The sequence below is a fragment of the Aythya ferina genome (genome assembly GCF_964211825.1).
Source record: "Aythya ferina genome assembly, chromosome: 2".
In the NCBI taxonomy this organism is placed as follows: domain Eukaryota; kingdom Metazoa; phylum Chordata; class Aves; order Anseriformes; family Anatidae; genus Aythya; species Aythya ferina.
The window spans coordinates 669,643-694,345 of NC_140297.1; the positions used below are offsets into that span (position 1 = coordinate 669,643).

The window sequence follows — 24,703 nt, forward strand, 5'->3', positions numbered from 1 at the left end:
GGCAATGGGACTGGGACTGTCAGTGGGACTGGGACCAGCAATGGGACTGGGACCAGGACCAGGACCCAGAGCCAGGATCAGGACTGGGACCAGAACCGGGACTGGGTCCCAGCACTGGGACTGCATGCCAGACTGGTTGCAGCACTGGGACTGGGACCAGCACAGAGATTGGAGCCTGGCACCAGGCCAGGACCCGGCACCAGGCTGAAACTGGGGCCAGCGCTGGGACCAGTACCAGGACCAGGACCAGCACTGGGACCAGTCCCAGCACTGGAGCAGGACTGGGACCAGTCCCAGCACTGGAGCAGGACTGGCCGTGTGGAGCCCACCCTGCCGAGGACCATGTCTGGGGGCCGCACCGGTGATGGGGTCCCCAGCGTGGGTCAGATGCAGCCCCCCCCCCATGACCCCACATGACCCCGGGCAGAGCACGCCGCCCCAGCGCATCCCAGTGCCCCCAGTTGCAGACACACAGCGGGTGCTGCGTCCCCCCCCGTTTGGCCCCCGGCCCCCCCCGGCCCCCCGGCGCTGCCGCCCAGGCGCAGCTGCTGTTTACGTTCCCGCGGCTGCTCCGCCGCCGGGGCTGGCACCGGCCCCCGCTCTGAGCTCCAGGGCTGGGCTGGGGGGGGGGCGGGGACGGGGGGGGGGGGCCTGGGGTTGGGGGGGGGGCCGGGAAGCGTTTCTGTGCCCCGGCCCCCCCTTGTGCTATTCATGAGCCCCTATCCGTGCCCCCACATTCACGAGCCCCCCCCCCGTCCCGGGGGGGTTGTGGCCGGGCTCTTCTCATGGGGGGGGGCGTATTGCAGCCGGGATGGGTGTGGGGGGGGCGTGATTGAGTCTGGGGGTGCCTTGGGGGCGTGGGGCAGTGGGGATGTGGGGAGGGGGCTCTGGGGGGCACGCGGGGCTGGAGGGGCCCGGGGCGGGGGCGGGGCTGGGGGGGGCCGCCCCGGGCGCTTCTCCCCCCCCCTCCTGGACCCCCCCCCGTCCCGCTCGGGCCATTGGCTGCGGCCTCGCTCGCTCCTCCCCGGCCGGGCTCGGCTGTCACCGCGCAGCGCCGGCCCCGCCGCGTCCCGGCTCCGCTCCGCTCCGCACCGAGCCCAGCCGAGCCGAGCCAACACCGGGCCGGGTCGAGCCGAGCCAGGGCAGAGCCGTGGGGAAGGGGTGGCCGGGGGGGGGTTGGGGGACGCAGAGCGGAGCCGAGCCGAGCCGATCCGAGCCGGGCGGGGGAGGCGCGGTGATAAATCTCCCCCCGGGCCAGCCGCCTCCTTGCCTAAATAAGGCCGATGCTGCGCCCGCCGCGGCGCGCACGGAGCCGCTAGCGGGGAGACGGGGGGGGGGGGGGGGCGGGCGGGGCCGGTACCGGTACCGGCATCGGTACCAGCACCGGTAGCGGCGGCACCGGCACCGGCACCGGCACCGGCGGCGGGCGCGCCCCGTACCTGGCCATGGGCTAACGGCGGCGGGGAGCGGGGCGCGGGGAGCGGCCCCGGAGGGAGGGCCCGGCCTTAACCCCTGCGCGCCCGCACGGCCCCGCCCGCCGCCGCACCGAGCCGCACCGAGCCGCACCGAGCCGTGCCGTGCCGTGCCGTGCCGTGCCGTGCCGTGCGCGCCCCGCCGAGCCGGCCCGGCGGCGCCGTCCTTGGCTCAAGGGCACCGGGACCCCCCGCGGCTCGGGGCCGCCGCCGCCGCCGCCGCCGCCGCCGCCGCCGCCGCCTCCCGCGCCCGCGGCCGCTGCCCCATGGGCCCGGCGCCATGCCGGTGCGGCGCGGCCACGTCGCCCCCCAGAACACCTTCCTGGACACCATCATCCGCAAGTTCGAGGGGCAGAGTGAGTGCGGGGGGGGGGGGGGGCGCGGCCGGGCGGGGGGCGGCACCGGGACGGGGGGGGATGGGGGAGTCGGGGGGAGCTGGGGGGTTTAGGTGGGGATGGGGGGGCTTCGTGTGGGGCTGGGGGGGGTTATATCGAGGCTGGGGGGGTTTATGTTGGGGCTGGGGGGCTTTATGTTGGGGCTGGGGGGCTTTATATTGGGGCTGGGGGGCTTTATGTTGGGGCTGGGGGGCTTCATGTGAGTCTGGGGGGCTTTATGGGAGTCTCAGGGGCCTTTATGTTGGGGATAGGGGCTTCAGGTGGGGCTGGGGGCTTCAGGTGGGGCTGGGGGGCCTTCGTGTGAGCCTGGGGGGCCTTAATATCGAGGCTGGGGGGGCTTTATGTTGGGGCTGGGGGGCTTTATATCGGGTCTGTGGGGCTTTATGTGAGTCTGGGGGGCTTTTGTGTTTGGTATGGGGGGCCTTTATGTTGGGGATAGGGGCTTCAGGTGGGGCTGGGGGGCCTTTATGTGAGGCTGGGGGCCTTTATATCGGGGCTGGGGGGTTTTATGTGAGACTGGAAGGCTTTCTGTTGGGGCTGGGGGGGGCTTTCTGTTGGGGCTGGGGGCCTTTGTGTTGGGGCTGGGGGCTTTGGTAAGGCTGGGGGGGATTGGTGAGGCCGGGCATTTTGGGTGAGGCTGAGGTTTGGTGAGGCTGGGGGGGGTGGGTGTCGTGGGGCTCTGGGGCAGCTGGGGGGCACGTGCAAGAAGTCCAGCTGGGGGGGCCCATGGGTGCTGGTGCCACGGTGGCCCCACAAACACCCCTCCCCATGTCCATCCCCGGACAGGGCACCCAGGCAGGGGGGTGCAGGGGGGGCTGGGGGTGCCCAGGGTCCAGTCCCTGAGGTGGGGACGGGGACAGAGCATGGCCAGGACGGAGCCACAGCCACAGCTCGCGTGACATGGCCGGTGCTTGACCACGGCCCCCTCGACCCCCTGGAGCAGGGGCCCCGCACCAGCATCACCCCAAGGGTTGTGGCCGGGGCCCTGCTGTCCCCATTGGGGTCTCCGTGCTGCAGCCCTGGGCCCAGCTGTGGGGGCACTGCGGGGTGGCACAACGTGCCCTGGGGCACCGGGGTGGGCGCACAGGGCTGTGGCGGGGCCCCTGGTGCGGGCACGGGGCGGGGGGCCCCCGCTGCGGCCGGTGCCCTTGGGGACAAGCAGGGCGCTGCCGCTGTGCGGTCCCGGGGGACGCTTCGGTTGCTGAGAGCCCAGGGTGGGGATGGACGGACGGATAAATGGACGGATGGACGGATGGATGGATGGACGGACGGATAAATGGATGGATGGATGGACGGACGGATAAATGGATGGACGGACGGATAAATGGATGGACGGACGGATAAATGGATGGATGGATGGATGGATGGATGGATGGATGGATGGATGGATGGATGGATGGATGGATGGATGGACAGGGAGATGGAGCAGGGCGCAGGGCCAGGGCTCCCACGGGCTTCACCTCCGCCTCCCCGCAGGCCGCAAGTTCATCATCGCCAACGCCCGGGTGGAGAACTGCGCCGTGATCTACTGCAACGATGGCTTCTGCGAGCTGTGCGGGTACACGCGGGCCGAGGTCATGCAGAAGCCCTGCACCTGCGACTTCCTGCACGGGCCCCGCACGCAGCGCAGCGCGGCCGCGCAGATCGCCCAGGCGCTGCTGGGCTCCGAGGAGCGCAAGGTGGAGATCTGCTTCTACCGCAAGGACGGTAGGGACCCCGCCACCGCGTCGCCCGTGGGCTGGGGGTGCCGGCTGGGGAGCGGGTGCGCGGGCACCCAGCGTGCCGCCGCGGGAGCCTCCCGGCGCGCTCCCCGGTGGAGATTTATGGTTATTTGTGCGGGCGTGAGGGCGGCCGTCCGTCACGGGCAGACAGACCCTTGAGTTAACGGCCTGCTGCTGCGGGCGGCCGCGCCGCGTCCATCCATCAGCCGTGCCAGGCCTCGCCGCGCCGTGGGTGGCGTGCGGTGCCAGCGCGGGGGGGAGCCGGCAGCCCCCACCCCTCCCCGGTGATAGCGTGCCGGGGCCGGGCCGGGGGCTCGTCCTGCCCCAGTGGTGCCAGCACGTCCCCTGCTGGGGTCCGCAGCCCTCCCAGCTCCTCTGGGTCTGAGCAGGGTCTGCGGGTGCTGTGGGGCAGCTGTGGGGCATGGTGCTGTAACCTGCCTGTGGGGGCTGCAAAGTGTATGGGGGGACGATCGGGGGTCCCTGTGCTGCCCAGGGAGGGGGGAGAGGGGGTGGCAGGGAGCTGTGTCTGGGGCTGTGGGGATGGAGCCCCCAGGGGCAGGAGGGGCAGCCCCTCTCTGGTACCCCACAGTGCCCCACAGCTGCCCCACAGCCAGGCCCAGCCAGCTCAGGGGCTGTTTGCTCTGAGCCTGTGTCAGGCAGCACAGCCCCCCCTGCCCCCCTCCCCGTGGGCACTTTCCTTGCTGGGGTCCCCAGGCAGGCAGGGACGGCGCCAGTGCTACCCATGGCACGAGGGCTGTGCTGCATCCCCCGAGCTCGGTGCTTCCAATCCTGGGGGTGCCCGTCCCTCATTTTGGGGCCCCTGCTGCCCCATGGCGTGGTGGCTCCGTGGAGAGGGGCTCGCTCCCCCCATCCCTGTGTCCCCGCGGTGCTCTGGGGCCGGGTGCAGTGGGGCTGCCCCTGGAGGAGCCGGTCCCTGCGCCAGGTGTCCCTGCTCTCTCCGGCAGCTGCCTGCGGCGCTCGGCACCCGGCCCCGGTTCCGGCGCGCAGAGTAAACAAAGCTGGCTCCCAGCTGCCGGCCCTGCCGCCGAGACACCACGTGCAGCCCGCGGCCCCGCTCTGCGCCGCCGCCCGCAGCACAAGGGCACGGGGCACGAGGGCACAAGGGCACGAGGACACAAGGGCACGAGGGCACAAGGGCACGAGGACACAAGGGCACGAGGGCACGGGTCCTTGCACTGCAGCCCCCACCTCCCGCTCCCTCCTCCCGTGCACATCCCCTGGGAGGAGCAGGAGCGAGGCTGCCTTGGCTCGTGGCTCTGCTGCGTGTCCCCAGGGCTCTCGCTGCCTGTCTGGGGGCCTGGCTGCAGCTCTGGGGCTGTCCCAGTGCGGCCGCATCCTGGTTCTGTTGCAGCCCTCGGTGTGGAGCTGAGCCCCAGCCCCGGCACGCAGCCGCTGGCGCATCCGTGCCAGGCACAGCCCGTGGCACCGCGGCTTGGACGGGCACAGCTGCTGCCTGCGCACTTTGGACCCGCGCGCAGGGTGCTCGGGGTGGCCGGGGCGCAGGCAGCACGTGGCTGCTTCCTCCCGCAGCCGGCACGCGCCAAGTCCTCGTTAGCCCTCTGCTAATTGGCCCTGCCCGTCACCCGCTGCCGGGCATGTGCTGAGCAGATGGGGAGGCCCCGGGTCCCAGCCTCTGCCTGCTGCCGTGGGGCTTTCCCTGCCCCGTGCCGCAGGGCCATGGGCAGGTGGTGGTGTGCCGTGCTGTGCCGTGCCGTATGGTGCTGTGCCATGCCGTGCCATGCCATATGGTGCTGTGCCATGCTGTGCTGTGCCATGCCATGCCGTGCCGTGCTGTTCCATGCCGTGCCGTGCCGTGCTGTGCCGTATGGTGCTGGGTGGCAGCAGGGCCGTCTGGCTGCAGGGCCGCCCTGCTGACAGCAGCGTATGCTTCGTGTCTCCGGTCGTGGGGCTCTGGGCAGCGTCAGCGCAGCCGGGGCAGACAGGCTGAGTGAGGGGGGGGACAAGGCCCTCAGGGGGGACACAGCCCTTGAGGGGGGGGCCTGGGCTGTGCACCCTGCGGTGCCAAAGGGGCTGGTGCCATGCTGCATGAAGCCTGCCCGGTGCCGCTGGCACCACGCAGTGCTGGGGCAGCACAGTGCTCACAGGTGGGGTGGGGTGCTGTGCTTGTGACCCCCCCCAGGAGCAGGGAGAGGGCGGCTGCATGGTTTGTGCACCTGGTGGGGGGGCTGGGGGGACCACCCCTGCTCACTGCCACCCTGGGGCTGTGTCCCCGTGGAGCCCATGGGGCTGAGCAACCCCCACCCGGCCAAGGAGGGGGCACCAGAGGCTGCCCCCCCACGGGGCCATGCACCCCTGCAGCACTGTGGGGGTCCCGGCACCCCACAGCCCCCCCCTCCCCGCCATGTGCTGCCACAGGGCCGTGGGGAGCAGCGGTGCCCCTGCCCCTTGCTGTGCCTGGGGCTGCCGGGGGGGGCCGGGTGGGGGCCCCCCGGGCGTGCGGCGGGTGCCGGGTCGGCTGGCGCTGCGGCAGGGCTGCGTCCCCGGGGAGTGCGGTGTTTCCGAGGGGATATTTATAGCCAGAGGCAGCGGCAGTGCCTGCAGAGGGGGAGCTGCTCCCTTTAACCCTTCCCTGCCTCCCCGCGCTGCAGGAGCCCCCCGTGACCCCCCCCGGCAGCCCCCTCCCCGTGGTGGCAGCGGGGGGACCGCAGGGTGCAGGCGCCCACAGCTTGTGGGGTGGCCGGGGGGGGTCCTGGCCCCGTGCCCAGCCCCGATGCCCCACCAGGTCGGGGTCACCCACACCGCCTGGCTGCTGGCCCCAGCCTCGCGTGGCCCCGTGCCGTGGCACCGCACGGTGACATCCCCACGAGGGTCTGCAGCAGGAGGCCTGCCTGGCAGAGCCCACCGGGGTTGGGGAGCGGCCGGAGGGATCATCCCAGACCCAAAAATGACCAAACCCAGCAGCGCAGCGTGTCGGGGCCCTCGGGCTGTCAGCGGTTGCATTTTCCCTCTCCCCTCAGCCCTGCTGAACGCTTCACCTGGCGCTGCCGTGTGCCAGCACCGCGCCGTGCCCCCTGCTCAGCCCCAGCCCCGCGCTGCCGCCCCAGCAGGATGCGAGCGGTGCCTGGGGGGGTCCCACACCCCGCTCCCACCCCGTCCCCCTGCCCCGCCGTGCTCTGCTGCCGTGGTGGGGCCCGGCTGCTCCCGCAGTGCTGCTGAGCGCCGCAGCTCCCCGCGCCTGAGCGATGTTTGCAGAGCCCAGGCGGGGACGCGGGAAGGTCGTGGCCACCGCAGGGGAGCACGGCGAGGACAGCCGGCGGGACGGGCAGCCGCGGCGAGGAGCGAGGTCAGGGCCAGGCTGTGCCGGAGCAGAGACCCCCCCCGGTGCCGTCGCCGCTGCCGGTGGCGTTTCGGGTCACCGAGGGCTGGGCCTGGCCCCCGGCGGGTCCCTGGAACGCGTGCGAGGGTTGAGGCTGTGCCAGGATCGGGCCCTCGGTGCTGCCTGCCAGGTGCCAGCGGGTGATCCTGGCACACGGCCCCCCCGTGCTGCTGGGGCTTCCCCGTCGCGGGCAGCTCGGCTGCTTTGACCCCAGTGCATCCCAGTGCGGCACTGGGGGCTCCCAGTGGGTTCGTGCATGGGGGCGCACGGTGGCGTCTCCGGGGTGCCCCCACACCTAGGTGCGCCCACATCACTGTGGGGTGGGCGCATGGGGGCCGTGTGGGGTGCAGGGGGCAGGGGGCTGCGTGCTGTGCCGGGGGGCACCCCCATGGCCGTGGGGTGCTCAGGGGGGAGCGGTGCAGAGGGGAGGGCGCACGGGGGGGGTGCGGTTTGGGTGCAGGGTGCGGGATGCGCGGCTCGGTACGGGGGGGGGGCACGGCGGGGGGTGCCCGGTGCCGCCGCCCGGTGGCCAAGGCGAGCAGCGCATCCCCGGGCCGGAGCGGGGCTGGGGGGGCTTTGGGGCGCACGGAGAGGGGGGGACACAGGGTGGGGGGGTGGAGGGGGTGAGGGTGCGGGGAGGGACCGCGGGGTGCGCCTGGGCTTGTGGTGCGCCTGGACCTGGGGTGCGCCCCGGGGTCGGGGGGGGGGATTGGGTTTTGGGGTGCAGGGCGGGAGGGGAGGGGGCTCCCTGGGTGTGCAGGGTAACGGGGGGGGCGGTTGGGGCACAGGGCGCACCCCGAGCAGTGCGGGGGATCGTGGGGGGGGGCAGAGCCCTGCGAGGGGTGCGGGGCCCCTCGGCCCCCCAGGCCTGCCGCGGGAGGGGTGGCACCGGGCGGGGGGGTCTCTCCTGGGCTGGACCCCCCCAGGGCTCCGGGGAACAACCGGCGGGGGGGCGGCACGGCCGGGACAGGGGCCGAGGGGCGCTGGCGAGGCGTGGGGCTGGGGGGGCGATGCTGGGTGGGGGCGATCCGGGCCGGGCTCTGCGCAGCCCCCGGCCCCCGCTCCCAGCACCGGGCTCCCCCCGGGACCCCCGCGCCCACCGGGGGTCCGCGGGGCCCGGCCCCCCCCCAGCCGGCTGCCCCCGCGCCCCCTTCCCGCAGCGCCCCTGCAGCCCCGGGCCGGGGTCGGTGGCTTGGGATGGACGCGGGGAGGGGGGGCGAGGACACGGGGCGGGGGTGGGGGGGACACGGGGCGGGTGGGAGGGGGGGGGCACGCGGGGAGTGGACCCGGGGGGGCGGACACGGCGCAGGGTGGATGCGGGGCGGGATGGACACGGGGGTGGACACGGGGTGGGGGGGGGGAAGGATCCGGGCGGGATGGACACGGGGGGGTGGCCACGGGTGGGGGGGGGCCGCGGGTGTCCCCGGCCCGTCCCGAGGCGCAGCGGCCGCTGGCCGCAGCCATATTTAGGCATAAAACCGGCGCCGGGTGCGGTGCCAAGGCCGCAGCCCCTGCAGCCGGGCCGGGGGGGGCGCGCACCCCAGTGCCGGGGGGGCCGGGGCCCGGCCCCCGCCCCCTCCCGCGGGACCCCCCCGCCCGCCGCCCGGTGAGCTTCGCGCGGCGCCGGGGGCTCCGGGGGGCCCGGGGGGTCGGGGAATGGGGGGGGGGGGGGACACACCGCGGAGAGGGGGGGGGGAATGCGGGGGCCGCGTCCCGTGCCGTGGCCGCGGGGATGAGCCGGGATTAGGGCATCCCGCGGCGGGGGGGGCGCCGGTGGAGCGCCGGGGCCGCGCTGCTAATCCGCCCCCCCCTCCCCGCTCCGCGCCCACGGGGGCGTCCGGGGCCGCGCCCCCACCCGCGGGGGCCCCACGCGGGGCCGGGATTCCCCCCCCCCCGGGGCCGGGGCTCCCCGGTGCAGGATGCCGGGCGCGCCGCCAGCGGGGGGGGCGGGGGTGGCGTGGGGCCACGGGGGGGACTGCGGGGCCACGGGGGGGGGACTGCGGGGCCCGGCCCCTCCCCGACCCCCCCGCTGTGTCCTGCAGCGGGCGGCAGGAACAGGGAGGGAAGGGGGAGTTCCGGAGACCCCCCCCTAAAAGATGCCGGGGGAGGGTCGGCCCCCAGCGGAGCCCCGTGGGTGGGGGACGCGGCCCCAGCCCGGTGCGGGAGAGGTCACCCCGGGCTGCCCCCCCCGGCCCCCCCCGTGCCCGCATGGCCGAGTTCACAGCTGCAGGAGCGGGATTAACGCCGCAGCTGGCACAGCGCTGAGCGGCTTAGGGCGGCCGGCCGGGGGCAGCGGGGGCAGCCCCAGCCCCCCTGGGGGCCTCTGGGGGGGCCGAGCGCTGCCCCCACCCCGCCATCGGCTCCCCCCGGCGAGGCCGTGCCGATGGGCCCCAGGGGTCCCTCTGTGCCCCCGCCGTGCCTCAGTTTCCCCTGGTGGCGGTGGCAGCCCGCAGGTCCCTGAGCCCCGCTCCCCGCAGGCAGCTGCTTCCTGTGCCTGGTGGACGTGGTGCCGGTGAAGAACGAGGATGGGGCCGTCATCATGTTCATCCTCAACTTCGAGGTGGTGATGGAGAAGGAGCGCCCGGGCTCGCCCGACGCCGACACCAACCACTGGGTCACCCCCGCCAGCTGGTTCCCTGCAGGTGGGGCGCCCCGACCCCGACGCACCCACCGCGGCCGAGCTCCTTGGCCGGACCCTGGGAGGGTCCGTGGGGGTCGCCCCTCATCACCCCCTTTCCTCCGGCCAGGGCGCAGCAAGTCCTTCAGGCTGAAGCTGCCGGCGCTGCTGGCGCTGACGGCCAGCAAGCAGTCCCTGCCCCAGGAGCCCCCCGATGCCGTCATCGTGGACTTCTCCAAGCACAGCAGCGAGTCGGCGCCCGAGGAGGCCACGTCCTCCCTGGAGAACAGCTGCCTGGGCTGCTCCCAGCCCGAGGACCAGAAGGCGCTGATGGACCCCGAGGAGGGCGATGGGCGCCCGGAGCCGCCCGTCACCCAGTCCTCGCCCCGCGCCGAGCGCCTGCACCTGCACGCCGCCTTCTCCAACTGCAGCCTGGCGCGGAGCCGCTCGCGGGAGAGCTGCCACAGCGTCCGCCGCGCCTCCTCCGTCGACGACATCGAGACCATGAAGGGCGAGGGCGACAAGCGCTGCCACAACCGGCACGCCACCGCGGGGGCCAGCATGCACCGTGGCTCCAGCACCGGTACGTGGGCTCCCGGCGCGTCCCGGTGGCCGTGGTGCTGGGGGTGCGGGGTGGGTGCTGCCGGGGGGCTGCCCCGCGCCTCCCTGCCCCGCAGCTTCAGGAGGGGAGGGTTCAGGCCCCCCACGCAGGCAGCATGTGGCCCTGGGGTGAAGTCATTAGGGCTGGCAGCTCGTTAGGGTGCTGGCACGCAGGTAGCCGGGCAGCTGCCAGCAATGGGTGCCGCCGGCGGCTTGTTAGCGGCGCGGGGCGCTGGGCACCCGTCACTGTCAGGCTGGGCATTGCTGTAATGCGCCGCGCTGCCGGCATCACTGGTGCATGTGGGGCAGCCGTGCCTCGCCCTGCGCAGTGTCCAGCCCCCGTTTGGCTCCCTTGTCCAGCGCCCTTCTGGCCCTCGTTGCCATCAGTGCCTGGCTCCAGCCCTGGTGCCGGTGCCGGTGTCCTGCCCGCTGGTGTGGCCGCTCCGTCACCACCTGGCGTGACCCCCGGCCCCGTAATCCTCTTAGCGACAAAGGGAGGGGGGGTGGCAATTGCCTTGTTAAGCCCCCGCGCCCGCTAAGCGCATTAGGGAGGGGGGAAATAATTACATTAACAGTAAATGATACCAAGCTGTCGGTCCCCATCCTGCTGTGCCTGCTGGCAGCTCCCTGCCTGCCCCGGGCACGGCTCCCCGCTCCCCTCACCCTACTGGGGACCCTGGGGGTGGTGGGGGGGTCAGAGGGGGTCCCACCCGGCGGCTGCAGCCCGTGCTGATGGTGCCCCCCCGGCCAGGGGCCATGAACAACATCCGCAGCACCCTGCTGAACTCCACCTCTGACTCGGACCTGATGCGCTACCGGGCGATCAGCAAGATCCCCCAGATCACCCTCAACTTCGTGGACTTCAAGGCGGACGCCTTCCTGGCCGCCCCGTCCAGCGAGAAGGAGATCATCGCCCCCACCAAGCTGAAGGACCGCACGCACAACGTCACCGAGAAGGTCACCCAGGTGAGCCCAGCGGCCGGGGGTGGCTGGATGGACGGTGGTGTTTTGGGCATGGTCTCAGCCAGAAGGGTGCTCTGCACTGCAGCAGGGTGGTGCTGGAGCACGTAGGGTGGTGCTGGAGTGCGCGGGTGATGCTGGAGCGTGAACAGTGATGCTGGAGTTAGCAGTGGTGCTGGAGTTGATGGTGATGCTGGAGCTCACAGGACAATGCTGGAGCTCACAGCGAGTTGCCTGGGGGTGCTCTGCACTGCAGGGTGGTGCTGGACCCTGCAGGATGGTGCTCAGGACAAGGCTGGGGCCCTGGAGGGGCTGCATCCTGCATGGGCTGGGGCTGCTGTGAGGAGTGAGGTGCCACTGGGTGCCCGTATGGCTCCTGTCCCCCACCCATGGGACCAGGCTGTCCCCCCAAGCCCCTCAGGGGCTGCGGGCTGCACTGCGCTCCCCACAGCAGGGCTGGGGTGGCAGGGCTGGGGTCACCCATGGGGGTTGGCCCCCTTCCCCAGCAGGGAGACCGATGTGGGTGCTGCCCCATGGGTGGGGGCATCCCCTGCAGGTCCTGACCCTGCTCCCACCTGGGTGGGCGCAAGGCCCAGCAGCAAGCCCCAGCCCTGGCCCAGTGCCGGGGTGGGCTGCGAGACAGCCGTGTGTGGCACGGCACGGCCCTGCAGCTCCTGCACCGTGCTGTGCTGTGCCGTGCCGTGCCACACCATGCCATGCCGTGCCGTGCTGTGCCATGCCAAACCATGCCATGCTGCGCCGTGCCGTGCCGTGCCACACCATGCTGTGCCATGCTGCACCATGCCGCACCGTGCCATGCCGTGCTGTGCCGTGCCACGCCACGCTGCACCGTGCTGCCTGCTCCCTGTTCTCTGGCCGTGACTCTTTGGCCCGTGCTGGGCCCCTGCCCTGCGCTGGCACTGCGGGCTAATCCTTCGCACGTTGTGTAACTGCCATCTGGCTGCGGGGAGCAGGCGGCTGCTGCTGCTTAATTACACCCTGAGCCCAGCTCCCACTAATGAAGTTAAAGCTGCCGGCTTGATGCGCCGGGGCTGGCGGGCTCGGGGGACCTGCTGTGCTCGCCCTGCCTGCCAGGGGCCGGGGGCTCGGGGAGGGGCCCGGCGGGGTGGGAGCTCCCAGGCACATCTGCCCCGTGCCGCCTGCGTGCGCTCGGGGTCCCTCGGTGGCCCGGCCCCCCCGGCTGCGTGCCCGCGCCTCGCGCCTGCTGGCCCACGTGAGGGGCGGTTTGGGACCCCCCCCCCAGCCTGGGAGCTCCCAGCCCTGCTGTCGGGGCTGCTCCTGTCCCCTCCTCGCTGTGACATGGAGTGGCTGTGGGGTCCTGCGCGGGCAGCAGAGCCCCCGGGGGGGGTCCATGGTCCCAGGGGCCGCACGGTGCCAGTGCTCGGCCCCCACCCCCTGCCCCTGCAGCGCCGGCCTTCCCTGCTCCTCTCCAGTGCGCTAACGAGCAACGCATCCTGATTGCCTTTGCTGTGTAATTAATTACGATGCCGCGGCGGCTGCCGCTGCTGCTGTGCTGCCTGCCCAAGCCACGCTAATCCCCTCCTGCCACCAGCTGCCATCACCAGGCGGTGCTGGACGGATGGACGGACGGACACGACCCCCCTTGCTGGGCCGGCGCAGCCCCCCTGCTGTGGGGTGGAGAGCTCGGCCGTGCCCCGCTGGGCTCTGGGGCAGGAGCAGACGGGGGTGGGGAAGGGGTTGGGGCACACCAAGCACCACTGCTGGATGTGGGGTGCGTGCTGGGGATCCCCCAGGATGGAGGTGGATGGGGGTGCCGGGGGTGCCGGGGGTGCCGGGGGCACGGGGCACAGGCCTGGCTCAGCGGGGCAGATGCTGTGGGTTTGGAAGCTGAGGCCAAGGCGAGCCTGTCCCCGAGCAGCCGTAGCTCTGGCACGGTGAGCTGCTGGGTGGGGGCCAGGGGGGGCCGGGGCTTCCAGGCAGCGGCACCGTGAATCATCCGCAGTGACGGCATCCAAACAAGCCCGCGCTGCCCGCCGCACGCTCCCGCAGCTCCCGTCAAGGTCACTGAGCTCCTGGGCCTGCTGGCCACCCTGTCTGGCCGTGCTGTGCCCGCCCGGTGGGGGACACAACCCAGGGACAGGGACAGGGACAGGGGCTGCGGCTGGCACAGGGCGTTGTGGCTGGGGGGCGCGAGGCCCTCCTGCAGCGCAGGGAGCACCGGAGGTGCCAGGGATGGAGGCTGCAGGGTGCCGGTGGCTCACGGCAGATTGGGGACCCCCCTGACCCATCCTGGTGGGGACCCTGCCCGTGGGGTGCAGGCTGGGGCTGGGGCTGGGCGCTGCTGGCTGCAGGACGGGGCTGGTTTGGGGCGCGCTGTGCCGCAGAGGGCTCGGTGGCCGTGCCCAGCTGCCCAGCTGAGGGCTGGGGGGGATCAGCAGCACCTGGGGCTGGGAGCACGTGGGGGCGGCCGTCCCGCTGCGGGGTGTCGTGAGGGCAGGAGCACTGGGAACGCAGAGCGGGGTCGCGCTGGCAGGGCTGGGAGGCAGCCAGGGACAGCGGGAGCCAGCGGAGCTGTGAATCAGCCTGCGGCAGCTGAGGAGCCCTGCGGGCAGCTTGGCCCCTTCTCCATCCCCAGCCCTGTGCCTGCTTCCTTCCCTGGGTGCCCCCCATCCCCATCCCATCCCCATCCCCATCCCCATCCCATCCCCATCCCATCCCCATCCCATCCCCATCCCATTCCATCCCCGTTCCCTGGCACACGGAGCTGTGCCCACCTCACACCGGGCTCCCTATCTGGGGGGTCCCGAGGACCGTGGGACACCCGTGGCTGGGGACGCGCGGGAGGGGCTCGGGACCCCGCGAGTGGGGAGCCCCCTCCCCGCCCCCCCCCCCCCCGTGCCTCAGTTTCCCGGGGGTGTTCCCGGTCCCTCCCCGGAGCGTGACGGGCACCGCGGGGAGTGGCGGCGGCGGGCGGGGGGGCGGCGGCTGCCGGGCTGGGAGCGAGCCCCGGCGGGGGCGGGGGCGGGGGCCGGGGGGGGTGGGTAGGGGGGGGGGCCGGGCCGCCCCGCTCCATCTGCCGCCCGCCGCGGCAGCTCCGCGCCCGCAGCCGCGCAGGGCAGCGCCGGGCTCCGCGGCAGCAGCTCCGGGATGCGGGGCCCCGGGGGGGCGGCCGGCGGCTCCCCCCGCCCGGCAGCGCGGCGCTGAGCGCGGCCATGGCCCCGGGCAGGCGCGACAGCGGCGACCGCCCCGACGGCGACCGAAAGAGCGCCCGCGTCCGCCGCGCCGTCCGCATCTCCAGCCTGGTGGCACAGGAGGTGGGTGCGGGGGGGTCGGGGGGAAAGACCGGGACCTCGGGAGGGGGGGGTTCCCGGCGCCGTACCCCGCCCGCAGCCGCGCTCGCCCCGACGACGGCGTCCCCAAGGCATTGCCCTGCGCTGCGCCGGCTGCAGCCCCCCCGCGGGATGCCGAAGACCCCCCCCCCTCTCCCGGACCCCGGTGCGGGGGTGCCCTGGGTGCCCCGGAGCCGTTCCGTGCGCGGGGCTGCTGCCGGCCCGGGGCGAGCCGGCTGATGAGCCGGGATGGAAAGGATGGGGCTGGGGGCGGGCTGCCCGCGGACCCCCCCGGCGCTGAGCTCTGGGGCGGGGGGATCCCGAGTGCCGGGGGGCGGCGGTGCTGGAGAGCCCCAAGCGGCGGGGGGCACCACATCGGGCTGGGCTGGGCTCGGTGGGGCTGCGAGTGGGGGCTGTGGGGACACGGCCCCCCCCCCAAGGAGATCCCTCGCCCAACCGGTGCCACCCCAGCCCCTTGTGGGGTCGGGGTTGTGGCCACGGTGAGGGATGGGGCAGCGCCAGGTGTTTGGGGTGGCTGTGGTGTCCCCAGAGCACGTTCCCTGGTCCCCCCCGTCGGGCGTTCCGTGGTGCGGTGGCGCACGCTGCGTGGCCGAGGTGCCGGGGCTGCTCCGTGTCTGCGTCAGCGGGTGGGGGGTTCGGCTGCTGGGGGCTCGCACCGCCCCGTGGGGACGTCACCCCGTCACGGGGCTCGCCGTCCCACCCCGCCACCGGTGCCTGTGCTGCTGCATTGCTGTTGGCAGCGGGAGAGGGCAGCGCCTCGAGGCCCGCGGTGGCACCCGTCCCGCTCGCCCATGTCGGTGGGTGCGCAGGGCACCGCGCCGCTGCCGCAGCTGAACGCGGTGAGTGCCGGACGGGCCTCGGGGGGTCCCCAGCACCAGAGTGCCTGTGGTGGGTGCCGTGAGTCCGTGTGGTGTGTTTGGGGTCGGCTGTGCAGGTGCCTTGCTGCTGGACGGTGTCCGCTGGTGGAGAGGTGCGTTGGGTGACCCCCACACCGGGCACCTCTGAGGGTGACAGCACTGGGTGGCCGTGGCGGCGTTGGGTGGCTGTGCTGGCATTGGCCGTGGTGGATGTGGGGTGCCTTTGTCACTGTGGCGTTGGGTTTTGGTGTGAGTCCTGCCGTCGGGTGCCTCAGAGCACGCCGAGTGTCGCCATCACACTGGTGCTGCGGTGCCGTGGCTGTGGGGTGGCTCTGGCAGTGCCACAGCCATCGGGGACCTGCGTGGGTTTGGGCAGCCGAGCTTTGGTGTTTGTTGGGCATCACAGAGGGCGTTGGGAATCATCAGCACTGGTGCAGGGGTACCTGGGCAGGTGCCAGGTGCCTGATTTGGGGCAGGCGATGGGGTCTGTGGCATGGCGAGACCAGGTGGGCTCTGCGACTCCATCCCCAAGAGCTTGGGGACGCCGGGTGCCTGCCTCACCCCAGCACTGGGTGTCCGCGCTGCGGCCGTTTCCCCGTGGGTGCCTGGAGCCACCGCAAGTACTGCTATCAGCTGACGGGTCGGCATGTGCCGGTGCCCCCGAAGCCACCAGCTCGTGGGCTGGGCGCGGATGCCACCCACGCGCCGGGTGACAGCGGCCGCAGGGTGGCCGCGGGCTGCGGGGTCGGGGTATTTGTGGCAGCGAGGGGGCTGAGCCCCGTGGGCGCGGGTGTCTGGGTCGCGGCAGGTGCCGTGCCGGGCGCCTCCGGCTGTGCGGGCTGGGTGTCAGGTGCCTGTGTCACAGCAGGTGTCGGGCGTACGTGTCACCGCGAGCGAGAGGTGCCGGTGACTGCACGCCTGTGAGCGTGAGGTGACGCGTGCCTGCGCCAGGGCGGGTGTACGTGTCACCGGGTGCCGGCACTGCCGGGTATCTGTGTCACCGTGACTGATGGGTGTTGTGTCGCCGGGAGTCTCGAGGGAGCGCGTTCCTGCTGTGTGCCAGCGTCACCCGCACGCTGCCGGTGCACGGGTTGCGGTGTCCGGGTGCCACACATGCAGCCAGTGTCCAGGTCCGCTGCCGCACCCGGTGAGCACCCACGGTGGGCATGGGTGCGCCTGGGTGCCAGGCACCCGCTGGGCTGTGCCATTTGGGGACGGTGCTCTTGTTATATGTGGGGCCCCCCCTGAGCCACGCTTGGGGTCCTGGTGTGTGCTGGGAATGGGGCAGGGGGATGGGGGTGCCGGGGCTGCCTCCTTGAACTGCTGAGGGGTCCGGGGGGACCCCGTGTGGCACCGGGCCGTGACGGTGCCGCATTTGGGGAGGGGGTGTCCACAGGGGCAGCGCGCTGCAGCTATGGGGCAGGGGGTGTCCCATGGGGCCAACACCTCTCTGCTCTCCCGTCCCATTATGGCCCGGTTTGAGCAGCACAGAGGGGCCGTGGGACGGGGCTGTGGTGCTGGGGGTGTCCCCGCACCCCCCTCCCCGCGTGTCCCCGCGGTCCCCATGACCCCGCGTGCTCTCGTGGCCCCGTGCCCCCGCGTGCCCCCGCGTGCCCCCACGGTGCCATCACCCCCATACCGCGGTGCCCCCCGTGCCCGCAGCCGCCCCCAAACCCCCAGGTAGGGGCGTGCGGTCGCCCCCCCTCCCCACCCCACTCCAGGCGCGTGCCGCGCGCGGCCCCGTCCCCCGCTCCATCACGCGGCGTCTCGCGGGGACGCGCGCGGTGCCAGCGGGAAATCCCCGCGCGTGGGCGGCGGCGGTGACTCAGGGCTGCCCGCGGCTGCCGAGCCCACGCGTGTCCCCCCCCCCCCCCCACGAGGGTCCCCCCCGCGGCCCCGGGGCCGGCCCCGCCGCCGCCTCCTGGGGCCTTCCCGAGGCCACCCGCGGCCGGCGGCGCTCCGGGGGTGGGGGGCGCGCAGCGAGGGGGCGCGGCGGCGGCACCGCCGTACCGGAGGGGTTAACGGGCGGGGGGCGGGCGCTGGGGGGGGGGGGGCAGCGGGGCAGGCTGGGTAGGATTTCCGCCCCAATAATTCCCCGCTCCGCCGGGGGGGCTCCCGGCCGCGCCCCGCCGCCGCCGTCCCACGCCGGGGGGCACCGGGCGATGGGCGCGGGGCCGGCGCGGGGGGGTGGGGGCCGGCGCCCCCCGAGCCCCCCGGGCTGAGCGGCGGGGGCGCGCGCCATGGGCTCGGCCCCGCGCCCCGGGCGGCCGTGAGGATGCTGGCGTCGCTCCTGCAGCTGCTGCGGGACTTCTCGGGCCCCCCCGGCGCCGCCCCCCCGGCCCGAGCAGGCCCCATGCCCGGCGCCTCGCCCTGCGGCACCTGCCTCGGCCTCGGCCTCGATGGCGCGGGGCAGCGCCAGGAGCAGAAGGTACCGGCCGCTGCCCCCCCATCGCGCACCGGCACCGCTGGGGGATGCCCGGGGAGGAACGGGGGGCACCGGGAGCGAGGGCAAGCGCCGGGAGCCGCGACCACCCCGGGGCGCCCCTGCCTGGGGGGCGGGGGGCCACGCGCTGGCACCCCCACTCGTGGCACGGCCCCCACGGAGCGGGGAGGAACACGCGAGGGGGGGACAGGGACAGGGTACCCGGGCAGGGGTCGCGCCGCGGGGCGCGGGATCCTCGCTCCCGGGGGGGCTGCGCTCGGGGGCGTGCAGCTGCGGGGCCGGTGCGGTGCCCAGCGGGGCTGTGCCCGTGCCCGTGCCCCCCCCGGCGCAGCGCCCCGCTCCCCCCGGTGCGCCCGCTCCCCTATTTATAGCCCGTGCGCCCGCAGCTGATCCCGCCGCGGACGGATGGGCGCAGCTGCCGGGCACGGCCGTGCCACCCGGGGCCCTGCTCGGGGTGCATGCGGCTTGGGGGGGGTCCCCGCTCCCCGCCCCGAGCTGCTGGGGTCGTTGGGTGCTGCCGGAGCCCCCCCATGAGCGGGGTGAGCAGGGGGCCGCTGCGTGTCCCTGCTGTGTGCGTGGCCTCATTGCGGTGGGAAGGCGAGAAGCGCCCGCTCCTGCCCCATTTCTGTGCCCGCGCCTCCGCCAGGCAGAGGTGCTGCTGCCCCCACGCATCCCCCCCACAGTGCTGGGGGCTGGGGGGGGCTCAGCCACGGGGGGGGGGGTGCAGGAGGACAGGGGGGTGCGGGGAGGTGCCTGCGACAGCCGAGGTAGCGCCTGCGGGGGCTGGGCCCCCCCCGCATGGAAATGTCCCCTGGGCGCCTTTGCATTCGCGCCCTCATTTCCATGGGGCCCGGCTGCCGCACCCGGGGCTGGCGCTGCCCAAGGAGGGGTGGGGGGGGAGGGGGAGCCCTGCCAAGGTTGGAGGCTGGGAGGGCTCTGCTGCTCCCCACCCCAGCCCAGTGCATCCCAGTGCACCCCACTGTGAGCACCCTCACACCGCACTGCACCCCACAACACCCCCCTGCACCCCATTGCTCCCCCCTGCACCCCACTGACCCCCACACCATCCCCTGCACCCCATTGCTCCCTCTGCACCCCACAACACCCCCCTGCACCCTGCTGCTCCCACCGCTGCCCCCTGCACCCACTCGCGTCCCGTTGCACCCAGTGCAGCTCCTGCACCTCCTGCACCCCTCGCACCCGGCACGGCGCGCGGCCAGGAGCAGCCTGGTGCTGCAGTGCCTGGGGGCGGCCGGGGCTCAATGTCCCCACGCTGGTGCCCAGCGGGGTGCAGGGACAGCCCGGGTGCCTGTGCTGTGTGCCGGGGGGGCCGGGGGGGGGCTCGTTCCCCGCCGGAGCAGGTGGGAGCTGAGCCCCTGCCGCCTGCCCAGGTGCTGTCGCTGGGCGCCGACGTCCTCCCCGAGTACAAGCTGCAGGCGCCGCGCATCCACAAATGGACCATCCTGCACTACAGCCCCTTCAAGGCGGTGTGGGACTGGCTCATCCTGCTGCTGGTCATCTACACGGCCATCTTCACGCCCTACTCGGCCGCCTTCCTGCTCAACGACCAGGAGGAGGCCCAGCGGCACAACTGTGGCTACTCCTGCAGCCCCCTCAACGTGGTCGACCTGATCGTGGACATCATGTTCATCATCGACATCCTCATCAACTTCCGCACCACCTACGTCAACTCCAACGAGGAGGTGGTGAGCCACCCCGCCAAGATCGCCATCCACTACTTCAAGGGCTGGTTCCTCATCGACATGGTGGCCGCCATCCCCTTCGACCTGCTCATCTTCGGCTCCGGCTCTGAGGAGGTACGGGGATGGGGATGGGGATGGGGATGGAAAATGGGGGTTGGAACGGGGATGGGGATGGGGATGCGGATGGGGAGAGGGACAGGGACCAGCCCAGGTTTCCTGTGCAGGGAAAGAGGTTGGGGTCTGCGTGTCAGGGCTCCCGTGGGGGTCCCCAGAGCGCTCAGTGCCCCCCTTGCAGACCACCACCCTGATCGGGCTGCTGAAGACGGCGCGGCTGCTGCGCCTGGTGCGGGTGGCCCGCAAGCTGGACCGGTACTCGGAGTACGGGGCGGCCGTGCTCTTCCTGCTGATGTGCACCTTCGCCCTCATCGCCCACTGGCTGGCCTGCATCTGGTACGCCATCGGCAACGTGGAGGGGCAGCGCATCGGCTGGCTGCACTCGCTGGGCGACCAGATCGGCAAGCCCCTGAACGACAGCAACCCCCTGTACGGCCCCACCATCAAGGACAAGTACGTCACGGCGCTCTACTTCACCTTCAGCAGCCTGACCAGCGTCGGCTTCGGCAACGTCTCGCCCAACACCAACTCCGAGAAGATCTTCTCCATCTGCGTCATGCTCATCGGCTGTGAGTGCGGCCGCCGCGGGGCTGGGGGCACGGGGGGGGAGAGCGCACAGCTGTGTGCGTGTGTGTGAGCGTGTGCGTGAGTGACAGCGTGCCCGAGAGTGTGAGCATGAGCATGTGTGAGTATGGATGGGCACACGTGGATGTGAGCGTGCATACGTGTGATGGAACGTGTGTGAGTGGATGCACATCAGCATGGATGTGTGTGGTAGAGCGTGTGTGTGAGCAGATCTGTGTGAGCGTGCCTGTGTGTGCATGTAGTGTATGTGCCCCAGAACACACACGTGAGCATGTACATATGTGTGAGCACGTGTGAGTGTGTGAGCACGCGTGTCTGACCGCGCGTGGATGGCTGTGAGCACCCTGGCGTTGAGCACGCGCTTGCCAGCAGCCCAGCTCCGCGTGCGTGGGTCTCACCGTGCGGAGCTGTGGGCGTGCGAGCGGGGGCGTTTGCAGGGCGGGGGGCGGCCGTGCCCCTGCGGGTGCAAAGAGCTTCTGCAGGCACCGACGCCGCTCACGCGCGTGTGAGTCTTTGTCTGTGCGTGCCCGTGTGCGGGGTGCCCGAGGCGAGTTCTCACAGAGGTCCCCACACGCGGGGAGAGGGGGCTGCAGGGGGGGCTCCGGGGCACCGCTCACCGCCAGCCCCCCCCTCTTGCTGCCCCGGGGGGCTGGGGCCGCCCTCACCCCCTCCTCGCCGTGCCGCAGCCCTGATGTACGCCAGCATCTTCGGGAACGTCTCGGCCATCATCCAGCGCCTGTACTCGGGCACGGCGCGCTACCACACCCAGATGCTGCGCGTCCGCGAGTTCATCCGCTTCCACCAGATCCCCAACCCGCTGCGGCAGCGCCTGGAGGAGTACTTCCAGCACGCCTGGTCCTACACCAACGGCATCGACATGAACGCGGTGAGCGCCGCGCCGCGCCGTGCCGTGCCGTGCCGTGCTGTGCCGTGCCGTGCCGCTACGCACCGCCTCGTGCCGTGCCGTGCCAGTCCCTGTGGTGGTCCCGGGGACAGACCCAGCACAGTCCCGTGTCCCCGCAGGTGCTGAAGGGCTTCCCCGAGTGCCTGCAGGCCGACATCTGCCTGCACCTGAACCGCAGCCTGCTGCAGAACTGCAAGCCCTTCAAGGGGGCCACCAAGGGCTGCCTGCGCGCCCTGGCCATGAAGTTCAAGACGACGCACGCGCCCCCCGGGGACACCCTGGTGCACGCCGGGGACGTGCTCACCGCGCTCTACTTCATCTCCCGGGGCTCCATTGAGATCCTGCGTGGGGACGTGGTGGTGGCCATCCTGGGTGAGCCCCCGGGCTGAGGACGGGTACGGGGACGTGCCCCGGGGTGCCGGGTCCCCCCCCCTCGCCGCCCCGGGCTGAACCCCGCTGCCTCCCTCCCTCCCCCCCCAAGGGAAGAACGACATTTTCGGGGAGCCGCTGAACCTGTACGCGCGGCCGGGGAAGTCCAACGCGGACGTGCGGGCGCTCACCTACTGCGACCTGCACAAGATCCACCGCGAGGACCTGCTGGAGGTGCTGGACATGTACCCCGAGTTCTCCGACCACTTCTGGTCCAGCCTGGAGATCACCTTCAACCTGCGTGATGTGAGGGGCATGGGGAGGGGGCACTGGGATGGGGGGTGCTCACCCGGCTGGGCTGAGCTGGGCTGGGGGGGCAGCACGGGGGTGCTCGGGGTGGGGACAGGGATGGGGCACGGCCACCGTGGGGCTGACGGGGATGAGCACTGCCGCATGCTCCCCTCCCCACGTTCTCCTCTACCCCCACCCCGGGGGGGGCTCCTGGCACCTGCCCCCTCCTCAGCCGCCCCTCGCCCCGCAGACCAACATGATCCCCGGCTCCCCGGGCAGCGACGAGCTGGACAGCGGCTTCAACCGCCTGCGCAAGCGCAAGCTCTCCTTCCGCCGGCGCACGGAGAAAGGTACGGGGAGGCCGTGGGGGGGCTGGAAAACGGGGAGCCCGGTGGGTGGGGGGGAATTCTGAGGGGCTGCCATGACCCAGGGCCTGTCCCCCTCCCCTCCCCATCCCCACAGACGCGGACACCGCCGGGGAGCTGCGGAGCAGGCAGAAGGCGCTGCGGCTGGGCAGGAGCTGCCAGGCACCGGGGGCGCCGCGGGGGCCAGCCGAGTGGGACCCCTGCCACTCCAGCTCGCCCTCCAGCTCGCCCTCCAGCGATGAGGACGAGCACCCCGCGCCCACCCCGGGGGCCGCCGCGCTCTCCCCTTTCCACAGCCCCCGCCCGGGGGGTGAAGCCCCCGCGCCCCCCGACACCGAGGAGCGCAAGGGCAGCGATATGTGCAACCCCCTCTCAGGTGGGGACGGCGCTCGGGGGTGGTGGTGGGGGGTCACCGCTTCTCCCCCTCCCTGCTGAAACCCCTCTGGCATCTCCCACACCCTCCACCCTGTGCCCTTCATCACCCTGCCCCTTCCTCTGCTTCCTCATGCCCCCCATCCTCCGAGAACCCTCTGCGTGGTGCTGACGGTTGTGCCCCGCCACCAGGAGCCTTCTCGGGGGTGTCCAACATCTTCAGCTTCTGGGGGGAGAGCCGGGGGCGGCAGTACCAGGAGCTGCCTCGCTGCACCATCCCGGCACACGCCGCCCTCAGCATCCCGCTGCCCTCCATGAGCCGCCGGCAGCGCTCCGAGGTGGAGACGCGGCTCGATCTCCTCCAGAAGCAGCTCAACAGGTACCGGGGGGGTGGGTGGGTGGGGGGGGGGCAGCGAGTACTGCCCTGCTAACAGCACGGGGAGCCCCCACGCACCCCCTGATGCGTGTCTGTGCAGGCTGGAGACGCGGATGGCGGCGGACATCAGCTCCATCATGCAGCTGCTGCAGCGCCAGGCCGCGCTCGTGCCCCCCGCCTACAGCACGGTCTCGTCCCCGCATCAGCCGCCGGGCCCCCCCCCGTGCCCGCTGCAGCCCGTCCTCCCCATCACCCCCATCCAGCCGCTCTCTCAGGTGAGCACCCGCCGGACCCCACAGCCCCCCAAAGTGTGGGGCAGACCCTGGGGTCCTGCCGGCAGGGTCCCCTTAGTGCATCTTCCAGCCCCACAGGGACCTGGGGCCACTGCTGAGCCCCCCCCGAGTTTGGGGCAGCCCCCTCTCCATTGCTCCAGCCCCCAATCCTCCCACATGGTGAGCTGGGGGGGGTCACAAGCCCCCCACCTTTGGGGCTGCCCCTCTCCTGCGCCCCATCCTCCACCCCCAGGGTGAAGTGAGGACACGGATAGCCCCCCAGGCGGGGCGCAGCCCCCCTCCTTTACCCCCTTTTCCCCCCCCAGGATGAGTTTGGGTCACGGCCGAGCCCCGGAGGGGGGGCGCATCCCCTCTCCTCTCCCCTCACTCACTCCGGCCGCCCTCTCTCCCGCAGGTTCCCAGCTTCCCGGTGCCGCTGGAGCTGCGGCGGGGCCCGGCCCCCCCCGAGCCGCCCCCCCCGGACGTGGTGCTGCTGCTGGAGCCCTCGGCCGCCCCCCGCCGCCGCTCGCTGCCCGGACACCTGCCGCCGCCACCGGGCGCTCAGCCCCTGCATAGACACTGCTCCGACCCCGGCAGTTAGTCGGCGGGGGGGGGGACGGGGCCGGGACCCCCAGCGACGGACGCGGGACCCCCGTCCCAGGACGCTGGGGCCGCCGGGGCTTCGCGGCTGCCGTCCCCACGGACAATTTTTTGGGGAGGGGGCCGGGTGGGCGCCCACGTTAGCTGGCCTAACCCGGGGCCGGCCCCCGCCGTGCCGGCGGCTTCCAGGGCTCGGCTGGCAGGACTGGGGGCGCGGGCTGCTCCTCGCCCTTCCTCCTCCTCCTCCTCCTCTTCCTCCTCCTCCTGCCCCCCGTAGGCGCAGCCCCCCCGCCTCCTCTCCTCCCCCGGACCCCGCCGGGCCGGGGCCGCGCTGCCCCCCCGTGGGGCTGGGGGCGCGGGTGGGGGGGTCGGGGGGGGGCCGTGTGTGTGTCTGCGTGTGTGTGCGTGCGTGTGCACGCGTGTTTCCGTGTGGCGCGGGCCCGCCCGCCCTGCGCGCTCCGTGGGTGCGGGTCCACGCGTGGCCGTGCGCTCGCGGGGGCGCGCTGGGGGCTCCCGGGGGCGCGGGGCCGCGCTGTGCCCGTGGGGCTGGGGGCGGGCTGGGGGCGGGCAGGGGGGGGTCCCGGCCGTGCCTCCTGCCCCCCGTGGCGTGGGGCGGGCGGCAGCACCCGCGTGGGCCCCTCCGGACGCGTCCCCGTCCTCGCCCTGGCCCTGGCCCGGCGCCTTCTCCCCCCTCCCACGCGCCGTGGGTCCGGGCCACGTCCCCTCCCCGCGCCCCCCCCTATTCCCAGGGGACGCCCCCAGCCGCGGCCCCCCCCCCCCGCCCCGGGGTCGCCCCCCTGCACCCAGCGGGTGGCACCGGGCAGGAGGGAGCGGCGGGGGGGTCCCGCCCGCTGCCCCGGCCCCCCCCCGCCTGCACCGACCCCCGGGGCCACACGCACAAGGGGGGGGACGCCCCGGGGCGGGGGGGCGCGGGCAGGGTCCGGCCGGGGGCTGTGGGGCACGCGCCCACCCCCCCCGGCTCCCCGTAGCGTGTGCC

The 24,703-nt window shown here is 73.5% G+C and overlaps 1 protein-coding gene across 2 annotated transcripts; it reads left to right on the forward strand.

The window, feature by feature from the left end:
* Nucleotides 1–1,190: 1,190 nt before the first annotated feature.
* On the forward strand, nt 1,191–23,707 carry KCNH2 (potassium voltage-gated channel subfamily H member 2; the record flags this gene model as incomplete). 2 transcript variants are annotated; one of them, XM_084510383.1, is made up of 16 exons in its annotated part: nt 1,191–1,828; nt 3,344–3,574; nt 9,424–9,588; nt 9,694–10,146; nt 10,915–11,129; nt 19,147–19,572; nt 19,754–19,908; nt 20,056–20,141; nt 20,844–21,043; nt 21,181–21,433; nt 21,543–21,736; nt 21,972–22,071; nt 22,184–22,462; nt 22,651–22,837; nt 22,935–23,109; nt 23,522–23,707. In XM_084510383.1, exons 1-16 carry the CDS (start codon nt 1,753–1,755, stop codon nt 23,705–23,707), a joined length of 3,381 nt encoding a protein of 1,126 aa, XP_084366509.1. In that variant the 5' UTR covers nt 1,191–1,752. The 2 variants fall into 2 exon arrangements, with proteins under 2 accessions (XP_084366509.1, XP_084366508.1); XM_084510382.1 differs by having other exon boundaries at nt 19,754–20,141.
* Between the last annotated feature and the right edge of the window lie 996 nt (nt 23,708–24,703).